General features: G+C 48.5%; 1 protein-coding gene and 1 pseudogene across 5 annotated transcripts; both read left to right on the top strand.

Moving 5' to 3' along the window:
* Positions 1–204: 204 nt before the first annotated feature.
* On the top strand, positions 205–3,663 carry LOC122219495 (annotated as a pseudogene).
* A 2,015-nt stretch (positions 3,664–5,678) lies between these two features.
* Positions 5,679–13,277, top strand: LOC122219494 (endogenous retrovirus group S71 member 1 Env polyprotein-like). 5 transcript variants are annotated; one of them, XM_042937760.1, is made up of 3 exons: positions 5,679–5,726; positions 5,822–5,889; positions 11,031–13,277. In XM_042937760.1, the coding sequence occupies exon 3, from the start codon at positions 11,230–11,232 to the stop codon at positions 13,192–13,194; it is 1,965 nt and encodes a 654-aa protein (XP_042793694.1). In that variant the 5' UTR covers positions 5,679–5,726; positions 5,822–5,889; positions 11,031–11,229; the 3' UTR covers positions 13,195–13,277. The 5 variants fall into 5 exon arrangements, with proteins under 5 accessions (XP_042793694.1, XP_042793692.1, XP_042793693.1 ...); XM_042937759.1 differs by having other exon boundaries at positions 5,698–5,726; positions 5,774–5,889; XM_042937757.1 differs by lacking the exons at positions 5,679–5,726; positions 5,822–5,889 and adding exons at positions 8,337–8,692; positions 9,915–10,178.
* Positions 13,278–15,136: the final 1,859 nt, after the last annotated feature.

Genomic DNA, 15,136 nt, shown 5'->3' on the forward strand with positions numbered 1-15,136 from the left:
TTCTGTGTCTCCCTCTCTCTCTGCCCCTCCCCCGTTCATGCTCTGTCTCTCTCTGTCCCAAAAATAAAAAATAAAAAATTAAAAAAAAAAAAAAAAAACAGAAGATGATTTATCTGAAGAATATGAAACACTAATTTGAAAAGATCTCTGTACTCCTACGTTCACTGCAGCATTGTTTACAGGAGCCAAGATATGGAAGTAGCCCAAGTGTCCGTCTGTAGACGAGTGGATACAGAAGATGTGGAGATACATACGATGCAACATTACTCAGCCATAACAAAGGATGAAATCTAGCCATTGGCAACGACATGAAAGGACCTTGAGGGTATTATGGTAAGTGAAGTAAGTCAGATGGAAGAGGACAAATTCTGTGTGGTTTCACTTCTAGGTGGAATCTAAAAAACCGAACGAACGAACCAACAAAACGAAAACAAATTCACAGATATAGAGAATGGAGTGGTGGTTGCCAGAAGGGAAAGGGGTTGGGGGTTGGACGAAATGGGTAAAGAGCTCAGCTGTATGGTGAAGGGCAGTAACTAGACTCTTTGTAGTGTATACAAATATCGAGTTATAATGTTGTACGCCTGAACCTTACATAATGCCGTGTACCAATTTTACATCAATAAAAAATATGAAATACGCAGTGAACTATTATTCAGCATTAAAAAGGAAGTAAGTACTGAGATATAATACAACACAACATGAATGAACCATTATACTTAGAAGCCAGTCACAAAAGGACACATATTGTGTGATTCCATTGATATGAACCATAAGAGAAGGCAACTCTGGAGAGACAGAAGATAGATTAGTGGTTGCCTGAGACTGAGGAAGATGATAAGGGGGAGTACCTGCTAATGGGCACAGGGTTTCTTATTTGGGTGACGAAAACATCCTAAAACTGTGATTAGACAACTCTGTGAAAATACTAAAAACCATCGAATTGCACACTCTAAATAGGTGAATTTATGCTACGTCAATCATACTTGTAGCTGTTATTTAAAAAACTCTTCTATGGAAGTGATCAAGGGTACAAATCAGGGGCAAATCAAGAAGACAGGGGCCTGTTGTCATGGGGGAGGTGGTGGCACTTGGTGGCTACCGGTGGCCAAGGAAGAGGCAGTGACACTGGACTTGGTTGGGGGCGGCGGCAGATTTGGGGCTTCCACAGCTTCTTCCAGGGTGGACGTCCAGCACAGCTGCTGTTGAGACCCAAGATCTTACTTCTCGTCCCTCGATTGGAGTATTGGTGTACCGGCCATCTTCAGACGCCTCTGGAAGACAGATGAGGAAACTGAGGCCTGGGGAAGTTACAAAACTTGTTCAAAGTCACACAGTTTGTAAAGGACACAGCCAAGACTAGAGTGGGTTGTCAAAATTAAAATGAACAGACTACAGCAAAGTTTTAGGGGAAAGAAAGATGTTTGTGATCCACAAGCCAGTCGTCCACATCAGGGGCAGGCGGATGAAGAAGGGGTTTGTACTGGAAAATGCAGCTTCCCGGTTGAGTACCTTGGCCATATAGAAGTTAAGGAGTCCAGAGGAAGGCACAGCTGTGAAGATGCTGTCAAAAGATTGAAAGCTGAAAGAAGTTCTTCAAAGGCTTCTTTGGAAGGCGGTCCTGTGGGTTTCAGCAGGTGGACCTCCAGTTGTGGATGAAAATACTAAGGGGTGCCTGGGTGGCTCAGTCGGTTAAGCGACCCACTCTTGATTTCGACTCCAGTCATGATCTCATGGTTTGTGAGATCGAGCCCTGCATCAGGCTCTGTGCTGACAGTGCAGAGCCTGCTTGAGATTCTCTCTCTCTCTCTCTCTCTCTCTCTCTCTCTCTCTGCCCCCCCACACACACTGTCTCTGTCTCCAAATAAACTTTAAAAATTAAAAAAAAAGAAAAGAAAATACTAAGGACCTCATAGTTGACCAGACAATAAAAAAAGTTACTTCCTGTGTCCCGGGTAGGAACTTGATAGAGGCTTCTCTGACATATGTCGTGATGGCACTGCTTGGCGCTGATCTGTCATTGCTCCATGGCTGTCAAGGTCATGGGTGCAAGATTGAGCATGAAGGAGAGGAAGCAGAAGCTGGAGAAGGAATGTGGGGTGACTGCTACTTTTGATGCTAGTCGGACCACTTGTACAACAGAAGGGTCATTCCGTGTCACAACAGCCACCGAGCACGCAGAATGAGAGCAATCATGAAACAGACCCAAGGTGTCCAGAAAGGGCCGGAGTGGTGGGAAGCAGACAGCATCAGCTCCCTGTGCTCATGGAGCATGTCCTGCGAGGGTCCCTTCTCATCTGCCCCAGTGACCACGCCGGAGACAGCGGTAGCATCACCATCTCCTGCCTTTCAAGTGAGTGGCCCTGACTCGGCCTCCCGTGGGCTTGCTGTTCAGCCAGCCCGCACCGCCCTCGCGGCCACAGCAATGAAGCCAGCCCTGGAGCCCTGGGCCCTGATGCTGTTCACGGGGGAATTGCAGCCACACACTCGGGGCCAGAGGCGGTCAGTCTTCCGGTGCTGCCTCTCCAGGTCTCGTCCAGGCTGCTCACAGACACACTCCCCCTGCGGCGGACTGCTGGTTAGAAGAGGGGTTCAAGAGTGTCTGGGCTCAGCTGCCCTTCCGCGGTCAGTTCTCCAGCCTCCCGCACCCACTGCCATCACCCAGCCAGCACCGCCTTTCCAAGGGAACTCATTCCTCACCTCCCAGCCTGTGCCAGTGGTCTGGTCCCACCCCTGCAGCCAGCCTTTGTCCCTGCCCAGTCCTATCCTGTGGCCAATGGGATGCCCTATCTGGCACCTCATGTGTCTGTGATGGGCATCACTCCCTCCCGATGGCAGCCAATGTGTATGACACTGTGGGCCACCCTCAGGCTGCCCACCCCCATCAGCCTCCCAGCCCGGTCAAGCCCCAGACATTCCCTTAGTAGGGGACAAGCCTACTTTCCTACAAGACTGCCAGTCTTTCATTAAGCCTCCTGGTCAGCACCCCAACGGTTCTGTAGCTTTCAGCGGTGTAGACGATGGCGGGTTGGCCTCATGAGATGAGCACACGGAGGTTCCTGCAGGCACCTGTCCAGTGCATCCTTCCGAAACCCGGTGGGCTGCATTAGGAAGCAAGTCCAGGCAGCGTACTAATCCCTCACCCACCAACCCTTCCTCCAGTGACTTACAGAAGATGTTTGAAATTGAACTTTAAGCAGTCTGTATGGCTTATGTATGTTGTGTGTACCTAGGCAAGGGCAGGGGCAGAGGTCAAAGGAGCAAAGGGAACTTTGCCTTCCCTGTCAGTTTACTTTCCACTAATCCCAAGGGTCCCAAGGAGCATGTCCAGGCACAGGGTTCTATGAAAGGTGCTTTTGAAAAGAAAGGGGCAGGAACATTTCTAGAGAAAAATTGTCTTGCAGTTAGGCTAAAGAAGTCAAGGAAATGTTGCCCTCTGTCCACCTCCTGCTCCTGCAGTCCCTTACAGATCTCGGACAGCAGAGAGGCAGAAGTATATGGACAGGAGTCTGTATTCAAAGCACATTTACTGGAGTATAAAACAGTAGGGGAAGCAAAACCATCTCCCTTTGTTTTTCATGCCATTTGCCTGCCACCCCTCAGTTCTGGCCTGTCTCAGAGCCCAAGAACGTGGTGGCCTGCGCTTGGGCTGGGGACAAGAGATAGGCGGGCTATGCTGCCAGGATTCCCGGGAGGTCACATCAGCAGTTGTCCAGCAGATTTTAGGTGTATCTTTAGGTATATTGTAGGTGTAAAGTTGAGCTTCCACTTTGAGTAAGAATAAACAAATCTGTATCAAAAAAGCCAAAATCCTTATTTTCATGCATTTACATATTTTAAATAGTTGTCAATATTAAAAAGTTGTATGAATGTAAGTGATCTTGCCAAAGGTAAAAGGGTTACCTGTAAGAAGCTGTACATCTGATTGATTTATCAGTGATGCCCGTCAAAGTGGGGAGAGGGAAGGTTGGGAGTCCCAGATGAGATCTCTGGCTTATTTGGTATCATTCGTGGTAAGTAGCACATTGCAGCAACACATGCGAGTGACAAATACAGTCACTAGGTGCTGGTTGTAAAGAAAAGAAAGAGCAGTGTTGTCCTGGGTTTCAACCTGGGGTGAAATTCTAATGTCGTTATTTTGTTTTGTTTTTTATTATTTTTACAAAGTTTATTTATTTTTGAGAAAGAGAGAAAGAGAAAGTGGGCAGGGGAGGGGCAGAGAGAGAATTCCAAGCAGGCTCCGTACTGTTAGTGGGGAGCCCGACACGGGGCTTGAACCCACAAACCGGGAGATAATCACCTGAGCCCATGTCAGATGCTCCACTGACTGAGCCACCCAGGTGCCCCTAATGTCATTATTTTAATGGAATCAATCTAAATACACTTTGTAGAGAATATGTATTGGCCCCGATGGACTGCTGCAGTTTCTTTGTTTCAATCCTCTATGTTTGAACACTAGGGTGACAGTGACCTCATCATATCCATCCATGGGAGCACAGGTTACCGTGTTGGTTTGTCATGCGGGTCTTGGTGGGTTTTGTTTTGTCTCTTAGATTTGTGGGGGTGGAGAATCTGGTTTTATTAGCTGTGTGGGAGTCTGTCCGCTCACTTGAGAGCAGAGCATCCTGTTGCCAGTTGCAGCCACTTGACCTTTGGTAACAACATGAGATCCCATCTCATTTTTACTTTTGAATGTTGGCTTCACAATCAAATGTAAGCTGTATGTATTTGTACTGATAAGGATTTATAATCTGCTGGGGCGGCTGGGTGGCTCAGTTGGTTAAGCCTCTGACTCTCGATTTCAACTGAGGTCCTGATCTCCCAGTTTGTGAGTTTGAGCGGCAAGTTGGGCTCCACCCTGACAGCATGGAGCCTGCTTGGGATTCTGTCTCTGCTCACTCTGTCTCTCAAAATAAATAAACTAAAAAAAAATTATTTTAAAAAGCTTAACTTACAATATGCTTTAACAAAAAATGTTCTTCGTAGGGAAAAAAAAGACATGAACCAGTGTTAATTTTTTTAATATCTTTTTTTGGTAACTAAATGTCATAAACTACCCTAAATCTTCAATAGTGATGATTTACAATTATCAGTATGTGATTGTGAAAATCAATCAGGGAAGTAGTACCAGGAATTTCATCTTTCAGTTCTGGACAAGAATTTATATGGAATGGTAGCTCACAAATAATTCTTTTGGGTCATGGGTGAAAAAAAAGGGTATTGCAGTGTAAGGGTTAAATTGTAGTGTAGGGCTAATGCTTAGCTTGAAAAATAACAGCTTTGTGTTGACATTGAAGGTTAAGAGATAACAGCCTTGCTTTACTCTTATAAATTACGCCTCATACTCTTGTAAATTAGGCTTCACCAATTAAGGAAGCAAAAGTTCAAAGAAAAGAGCATCAGAGGCAGGGTCAAGGAGATCCACTGGTTGCAACTTAGAGGCAGAAAGTCTAAAGTAAACACCTCATTAGGCAACTGTTTCTAACTCATCTGGAAATTGTTTCTTTGTTCTGTTCCCAGGTGATGATAAAACGATGTGATCGGTTATAAAAACTCTGTACCCCGGCTGTTCGGGGCCGCACTCTTATCAAGAGTGTTGGTCCCGATCGGTCGGCCTTGCCTCTCATTGTAATAAACTTTGTTGTGACTGTCACTGGTGCCTGTAGCATTCTGTTTCAGGAGTCGTGTGGATGCAACATTTGGTGCGTTGGCCGGGAAAGTTAAAGGTCTGAAACAGGGCCCTTTCTTGGATTGTTCCGCGGGAAAGTTAAAGGTCTGAAACAGGGCCCTTTCCTCGGATTGTTCCGCCAGAAAGTTAAAGGTCTGAAACAGGGCCCTTTCTGCGGATTGCTCCGCCGACCCCTGGGAAGAAGCTCGGGATTGGGAGAGGTAAGGAATTCTTGGGGCGCGCCATTTGGATGACTCAGGAGGGTCTGCTGGACGCGGCTATAGACCCAGAGTCAGGGATCCTACCGGGACGCTGGTGGACCCCATTTGGTTTGGTTTTTGTCAGGAAGGATCCTATTTTCAGGTGGCTGCCACGGCCTACTGGCCTAGAGATCTCAAATTTGTGTTTTCTTCGTGTCTTAATTGTCTTCTTCCTGTTGACTGTCTGTGCGTCCTTGTCAGTTCTGCCTATCTTTGTCATGGGTCAAAATCAGAGTACCCCCACCCCTCTGAGTCTCATACTAACCCATTTCCAGGACTATAGGAGAGCTGCCTCAGTTTTCGGCCTCCACGTTAAGAAGTCAGTCCTTCGAACTCTCTGCGAGGTGGAATGGACCAGCTTTCAGGTGGAATGGCCTCCACAGGGGACCTTTGACCTTACATTGATATATAAGGTTCATGATATTGTCTTTTCTAGGCACGAAGACCAAATCCCATATATTGGGGCATGGAGGACCCTCATCGAAAACCCTCCAGATTGGTTAAAACTTCTCCTTCCCCTTTCCCCTTGCCTCCCTAAAGTACAGGCTTTACCACTCAAAGGCAGCCCATCTGAAGCTCAAAATAAGAATCTTGACGGGACTAAGCGGCTGCCCCCTCTATCACCTGCACCAGAGGAAGAAGAAGAAACTTACCGCCCGCCGCCCTATAGTTCTCGCTCAAAAAAATATAAGTCAGGATGCTTCAGATCAGGAGGCAAGCTCGAGTCAGGACACTTCCCTGAGCCCATCTCATACCTGGTCAGGGACTCCCTTTCATCCCCCTCCCACTGCCCTACCCCTTCGTCCAGGGCCACCCCTGCAGGGTGAAGTCCGACCCTTTATGACTTATGTACCCTTCTCCACTAGCGACCTTTATAATTGGAAGCTTCAAAACCCCTCGTTCTCAGAGAAACCCCAAACATTAATTTCTCTTCTTGAAACTATATTTGTGACCCATCAGCCAACCTGGGATGACTGCCAGCAGCTCTTGCAGGTTCTCTTCACCACTGAGGAGCGAGATAAGATCCGCCGTGAGGCCCAGAAATTAGTGATGGGGCCAAATGGGCAACCCACCGTGGATCCTGCTGTGCTGGAGGAAGTTTTTCCTTCCTCGCATCCTGAGAATTGAGACCCAAACACCCCTCACGGTAGGCAATCATTAACCCTATTTCGCCAGACTCTACTGGGAGGTCTCCGAGCGGCCGCCCGCCGGCCCACAAACATGTCTAAGGTAACAAAAGTAATTCAGGGAGCTGGGGAAAGCCCCTCGGCCTTCTTAGAAAGGCTCATGGAGGCGTACCACACCTTTACCCCTATTGACCCTGAGACACCTAAAAATAGAAGGGCATTAAATCTGGCTTTTGTCTCACAGGCAGCCCCAGACATTCGGAAAAAGTTACAAAAATTAGATGGGTTTAAAAAAAAAAAATTTATCTAAGTTAGTTAAAATAGCCCAAAAGGTTTTCAACAATAGGGATTCTCAGAAAGAAAGACAGACAAAAAAATTAAGCAGGGTGGTGGCAGCCGTCCTGGATGCCCGTGAGGGAAGAGGACCCAGAGCGCCCAAAGAATTCTGGTCTAAACAAAAGAAAAAAGATAAACAAAGGGTTAAAGTGTCACTGGGAAAAAATCAGTGTACATATTGCAAACAAGAGGGACACTAGAAAAAGGATTGCCCCAACTTAGCCCAACGCAAAACTGGGCCACCCCAGGTATCTGTGATGGGAGTCGATTTCGACTGACGGGGCCGCGGCTCGGTGGCCCCTTCTGAGCCGTTGGTTACTGTTAATATAGGGGGCCAACCTAAGACCTTCTTGGTGGACACTGGGGCAACCTTTTCAGTTTTAAAACAAGATCCTGGCCCCACCAGGCAAGGGGCAACCCTGGTGCAAGGAGCAACTGGGTCCCAGACTTGTAAATGGACCACTGAACGACAAGTAGATTTAGGCCGTAAAACTGTTACACATTCTTTCCTAATCATGCCTGAATGCCCCTACCCTGGATTACTAGGTAGAGACCTACTGCATAAACTAACGGCTTCTTTAAAATTCACTGAAGGGGGTATGCATATTAAAGTCGGCCAGGATGGCCCAACAACGGTAATGGTGACTGTGCCACTTGGGGAAGAGGGCCTGCTCACTCCAGTGCCTAATGAAAATGTTCATGCAGTCGATCCCCTCCTTAAAAGCCTCCAGGCGGATTTTCCCCAGGTATGGGCTGAAACTAATCCACCTGGGCTGGCAATTCATCAAGCTCCCATAATAGTGGAACTTAAGGCATCCGCACTTCCGGTAAGACTAAAACAATATCCCATGTCCCGGGAGGCTAGGCGGGGAATCGCTATTCACATCAAGCGTTTGCGCGACTCTGGCATTTTGATCCCATGCAAGTCGCCATGGAATACTCCGCTTCTTCCTGTCCGGAAGCCTAATTCATCCGATTTCCGGCCAGTTCAAGACCTAAGAGCAGTAAACGCCAGGGTAATGGACATTCATCCCACTGTACCCAACCCTTATACTCTCCTTAGTCTGCTTCCCCCTTCTCAGGTGTATTATACAGTTCTGGACTTAAAAGATGCCTTCTTTGCCATCCCGCTGGCCCCACAAAGCCAGCCACTATTTGCATTTGAATGGACTGATCCTGAAGAGGGAAAAGCCGGACAGCTCACCTGGACGCGACTCCCCCAGGGATTTAAAAATTCTCCTACTCTTTTTAATGAAGCCCTGCACCAAGATTTAGAGCCATTTCGGATTTCCAACCCACAGGTAACTCTATTGCAATATGTTGATGATATCTTGCTGGCGGCCCCTTCTCATTTAGAATGCCTGAATGCCACCAAAGGACTCTTGAGTCTTCTACAAAAACTGGGGTACCGAGTGTCAGCCAGAAAAGCACAGGTCTGTCGTACTGCAGTGACCTATCTAGGTTACAACCTTAAAAAAGGTAAGCGCTACCTTGGTGAACAAAAAATTCGGGCCATACTCGATATTCCTCAGCCTAAAACTCGCAAACAAGTCCGCGAGTTCCTTGGGGCGGCAGGCTACTGCAGACTATGGATACCTGGCTTTGCTAAACTGGCAGCCCCTTTGTATGCCACCCTCAAAGGGTCTCCAGAATCCTTCATGTGGGGAGAGACTCAAACCAAAGCCTTCCAAGCCTTACGAGATGCTCTCATGACCCCACCAGCCTTGGCCCTGCCAGATCCCACCAAGCCATTCCATTTGTTTGTAGCCGAAAAAGGGGGGGTAGCCAAGGGAGTTCTGACACAGCGCCTAGGACCTTGGCGCCGACCAGTGGCTTATTTATCAAAACGGCTGGATCCAGTTGCTTCCGGGTGGCCCCCATGCATTCGACAAATTGCTGCCACTGCGCTTCTAGTTAAAGATACAGACAAACTAACCTTAGGGCAAGCATTGTCTGTCACGGGGCCCCATAAAGTGGAAACTTTACTGCGGGCTCCCCCAGAGCGATGGCTGTCAAATGCTCGGATTACCCAATATCAAACATTGCTACTTGACCAGCCCCGAATACGTTTTTGTGCTCCCACAACCTTAAACCCAGCCACTTTGCTGCCTGAAGGACAGAATCCCCCTCTACACTCTTGCCCAGAAACCTTGGCAACGATCTCGTCCCTCCGCTCTGATCTTACAGACATTCCTTTACATGACCCTGATATCAGCATGTTTTCAGACGACAGTAGTTTTGTGTTTCAAGGGCAAAGGTATGCCGGTGCTGCGGTGACGACAGACCGTAAAGTTTTATGGCAACAGACCCTTCCCCCAGGAACTTCAGCCCAACGCGCAGAGCTCATCGCACTAACAAAAGCCCTAAAATTTGGAAGAAACAAGTCAGTTAACATTTATACGGACAGCCGCTATGCTTTTGCAACCGCGCATGTACACGGATCCATTTATCAAGAGCGTGGTCTCCTCACAGCAGAAGGCAAGGCCATCAAAAATAAAGCTGAAATTTTAAATCTTCTAGCAGCCATCTGGGAACCTGCGAGGCTGGCAATCATTCACTGCCCGGGACATCAAAAAGGCAACTCCCTAGAGGCAGTCGGAAACCGCCTGGCTGATGCAGCAGCCCGAGAAGCTGCCCTAACTAAAAGTAAAAGTGCCTTGGAGCTACCGATCTTGACAGAGCCCCTGCTTCCACTGGAGCCCAGTTACACTCCTAAAGATTTGGAGTGGATTTCCAGAAAAGGGGGAAGTAAGATGCCGGGACAAAAGTGGTTTCAGGATCCTGAAGGTAAGATCCTCTTACCCGCGGCACTCGGGCGGCGCATGGTGGGTCAGCTCCACCAAGGGACTCATCTGGGAAAAACGAAGATGGCGGAATTAGTGCGGAGAAAGTTCAGGGCGCAAGGGCTGGGAAAAGAGATTGAAGAGGTGGTTGAAAGATGTGTAAACTGTGCCCAAGTAAATCAGGGTGCAAATAGGAAGGTTTCAGAAGCTAAAAGAGATAGAGAAATTGAGCCAGGCCGCTTTTGGGAAGTAGATTTTACTGAGATTAAACCAGGGAAATACGGATATAAATATTTGCTTGTTTTTGTAGACACCTTCTCCGGGTGGGTCGAGGCATTCCCCACTAAATCAGAAACGGCTCAGGCGACAGTTAAAAAATTATTAAATGAAATAATCCCTAGATTCGGGCTGCCTCTGAGCATAGGATCAGACAATGGCCCGGCTTTCACGGCGCGGGTGTCCCAGGGTCTGGCCCAGGCATTGGGAATAGATTGGAAATTACACTGTGCATATAGACCCCAGAGCTCGGGTCAAGTAGAAAGGATGAATAGGACCCTAAAAGAGACCTTAACCAAATTGTCCCTTGAGACAGGCGAAAATTGGGTTGATGTCCTGCCTTTTGCCCTTTTGCGAGCGCGTTGTACTCCATTTGTCAAGGGATTTTCCCCTTATGAAATTTTATTCGGCAGACCTCCACCTATCCTGCCGAGGCTAGGAGACGATGTAATGGAACAGTTGGAACAGGACCATTTGCTGGCTTCGCTCATGGCCCTGCAACATGTACAGAAGGAAATAACCAGGGCCTTGAGAGAAGCCTTCACTCATCCTCCTGTTCTTCCCCACCCCTTTCAACCAGGAGACTTAGTCTGGGTCAAAAGGCACGAGCCTAAAACCCTGGAGCCGCGCTGGAAAGGACCACACACCGTGATTCTGACTACACCCACGGCCGTGAAGGTAGATGGTGTCCGAACCTGGATTCATCACTCTCAGGTTAAGAAAAACTGCGTGAAGGCGGGAACAACCCAGACTGATGCAGAACCAGATAACAAAGAGCAATGGAAGGTTCAAAGGCATCCAGAAGATCCTTTAAAGCTAAGACTGATGCGGGAATAATAATTTTCTGGGTTTGTATGGTGATAAGTGTGGGGGACTGTATGGAATTGCATCCCCTATCTTTTTGGCCATACCAATGGGAACTCAGGGACACTGTCACGGGAAAGGTGATAGCATCTAATACCTCTTCCACTGTGCCTTGTTTTTTGTTTGATTTATGCGACTTGGTGGGGGACTCATGGGGGACTCTAGTTACTAATTATAAACAGCCAATGGGCTTCGCTCCTCCGGTCCCCGAAAACCCCTATATGGTTACCTATGGATGTGGACACAGGGATCAAGAACAAAAATTGGCTAACATACCAGGGTTATACAGTTGCCCTGCAAATAGAAAGGTCGAATGTGAAGAAAAAGGCCAATACCATTGTGCAAAATGGGGTTGTGAAACGCTGGCCCCCTGGCTGGCAGGACAGGGCCATGATCCCTTAATCACCCTCCTTAGAACTCCAGATCCCAAATGTAAGACTCAAGGAAAATGTAACCCAACAAAAATATGTTTAAAAAAGGTTTCTAGTTCCAGTACCTTTTCCTCTTCCTGGGACACTAGACACACTTGGGGTCTCAGGATGTATGCTCCAGGAGTTGACAAGGGCATTTCCTTTACTATACAACGGGTTAAAAGAAAAACTCCACCCAATCCGGTAGGGCCAAACAAGGATATGATTTTACACCCCCCACTCTTTCCGACTGTCCCTTCCCAACCTACCCCGCAATCGGGTGCACCCACAAAGTTGGAATTACCAACTACAGGTCATATCCAGAACCCGTTCTCCCCTGAGACGCATTGGCTAGATGTAGTAGATTCTATGTATGCTTGGCTAAATTCATCTCACACCGAGATTGTACAAGATTGTTGGCTGTGCTTAAACCCTAAACCTCCATATTATGTGGGAGTGGCTACAAATGCTAGCATTGGACAAGACATAAAAAAGCATGTTGTGAAATTGCTAAATCCAAGCACGACATTGTGCCCTTGGGGTTCACGACCAATTTTAACCCTAGGAGACCTCCAAGGGCAGGGTTGGTGTATAGTGTCCCAAGAATATAATTGGCAGAACTCCCCTTACAAAAACTCTTGTGCAGAAGTGTATATTCCAAGTAGTTCAGATACTGATAGCGCCCAAAATATAGCATACCGAGCCCTTACTGGAGCCTGGTTTGCTTGCTCATCAGGAATTACCCCCTGCATTGCAGCCGCATACTTTGGGGTCGGCACCCAAGAGATTTGTATCCTAGTTCATATTCTCCCACAAATATACCTATATAGCGGAGAAGCAGGGAGAGAACACTTACGTCTATTTGAAGGACATTCCAGGGTAAAAAGGGCAGCACCAGTCCTCATTCCACTCCTAGTGGGACTGGGAATTGCAGGATCCACAGCTATTGGAACTGCTGGACTCATTGTGGGGGACCGAACTTTCAAAACTGTAAGCAAGCAAGTGGACCGAGACCTAGGCTACTTGGAAACTTCAATTTCTCGGCTAGAACACCAAGTAGACTCTTTAGCCGAGGTTGTATTACAAAACAGAAGAGGGCTTGATTTACTCTTCATGAAGGAGGGGGGCCTCTGCGTGGCCCTCGGAGAAACATGCTGTTTTTATGCGAACAATTCCGGAGTAATCCGAGACACTCTCAGTTTGGTCAGGGATAATCTTAGGGCCAGGGAACGTGCCAGGGAAGCCAGCAATAATTGGTATCAGAGTTTATTCTCTTGGTCCCCCTGGCTCACATCATTGCTTACAGCCGTAGCTGGGCCACTGCTATTGTTACTTCTCGGGTTAACTATTGGCCCGTGCATTATCAATTGGTTAGTACAATATGTCAAGAAGCGAGTTAGTGAAATAAAAATTATGATAATCAGGTCCAATTATATCCCCTTAGTTCCTAATGATGAATCAAGGGATTGATTCACTGACAAGAAAAGGGGGAAATGTAAGGGTTAAATTGTAGTGTAGGGCTAATGCTTAGCTTGAAAAATAACAGCTTTGTGTTGACATTGAAGGTTAAGAGATAACAGCCTTGCTTTACTCTTATAAATTACGCCTCATACTCTTGTAAATTAGGCTTCACCAATTAAGGAAGCAAAAGTTCAAAGAAAAGAGCATCAGAGGCAGGGTCAAGGAGATCCACTGGTTGCAACTTAGAGGCAGAAAGTCTAAAGTAAACACCTCATTAGGCAACTGTTTCTAACTCATCTGGAAATTGTTTCTTTGTTCTGTTCCCAGGTGATGATAAAACGATGTGATCGGTTATAAAAACTCTGTACCCCGGCTGTTCGGGGCCGCACTCTTATCAAGAGTGTTGGTCCCGATCGGTCGGCCTTGCCTCTCATTGTAATAAACTTTGTTGTGACTGTCACTGGTGCCTGTAGCATTCTGTTTCAGGAGTCGTGTGGATGCAACAGCAGGTACTCTATTTTGATTTTCCCAAGTGAGGGGCAGTAATCCGAGGGACTTCTAAATTTCATCATACTGAGTAGAGTTCATAAAGGAGTGTAGCTTTACTTCTGTCGAGCATTGACTTTTGCTGATTACCGACTTATAACTGCGTTATCAGCACATCAGAGCTCTGAAAAATGGGCCTCAACGCCCTTGATTCATCCGCAAACGTCCCACAGTACCCTCTTCCTATTTTGCTAAGACCGTGAACTACATAGGGCACTAGGTCTCTCAGGTCCTGGGGGATCCCAGTAGAAACTGTATTCTGAAACGCGGGACGATCCGCAGGTGCAACTGTCGTTCTCCCAAGTCACAGCAGCCACGTTCCAAAGGCGTCCAACGGTGACCTTCCTCAGAGCCTGAGGACCGCCCTCCCTGCCCGCGCACGTGGCGAGGTGGGGACGGAGCCACGTGGGACCCGTGGAAGACACTCTCCGCAGCGCGCGGCTGACATTCCAGGAGCTGGAAAGGAGTTGTCAGCTTCTCGCTGCAAGACCCTGCGCGCAGACCCTGTAGTGAGAAGTGAAGCACAGTGAGGTGAAACGGGGATCGTCCCCGACCTCCCATCACACTTCCCTTTCCCTCCCTCATTCCGCCCCCGCCTCCGCCAACTCTCAGCCCGCTGGCTCAGCTCAGACTCGCCGCCAGACCTATCGCGGGGGCCGACCGAGACCCCGGAAGAGGGACTCCATCCGGGTGCTTTGTGCGGGCGAGGGAAGGGCGTGGCTTTATGACGACCGTGAGCGGGTGGGGCGAGGAGCCAACTCAGGAGCTGGGACAGCCAGACCGAGGGGGCGGCGGGAGTATGGGTTGCAACTTGCCACGCCCCGTGGAAACTCCATGCTGCTCGGGAGGGGAGTCTCTATTCTCAAACTCTCCTTAGAGGCGGGAATGTCAACTAAGAAGTTTAATTTCAAAGACTCATCCTTTGGAAAGCTTCTTCATACTCTCTCCTGCTGCCCTTCTTTCCTCTCTGCTTGATAACCACGGGACACTCTCCGCCTCCGGCCTTCCCTCCCCCCCTCGCTCTGTGCAGATGGTGGCGGCCCGCGCGGTGCGCAGCCGCAGAGAGTTCTGGGCGGCGCCGGCGAGGGGCGTGTGACGCAGCGGCCGTCGCTGCCATTTTAAGTTGTTTGTTCTCGCTCCCCTCCTCAAACGCGATTCTGCCCCGGACCCGGGAGGCGCCCGAGGCCGCCGCCGTTTCCGCAGCCTGCGGTTGGGGGGGAAACGAGGCTGTGCCACCGCGGACTCTCACCCTCCGCTTCGGCTTTGCCCCCTCCGGGTCTCCTCGACCTTCTTTCCTGAGCGCCGGAACCCGACCGTGGGGGAAGAAAGACTCGAGAGCAGATGCTTGAACTGAAATAACTTTATTTTGGGGGGTTTGCTTCGCTGACAGACCCCGTAGCGCAGG

The sequence above is a fragment of the Panthera leo genome, chromosome B2, assembly GCF_018350215.1.
Source record: "Panthera leo isolate Ple1 chromosome B2, P.leo_Ple1_pat1.1, whole genome shotgun sequence".
Lineage (NCBI taxonomy): Eukaryota > Metazoa > Chordata > Mammalia > Carnivora > Felidae > Panthera > Panthera leo.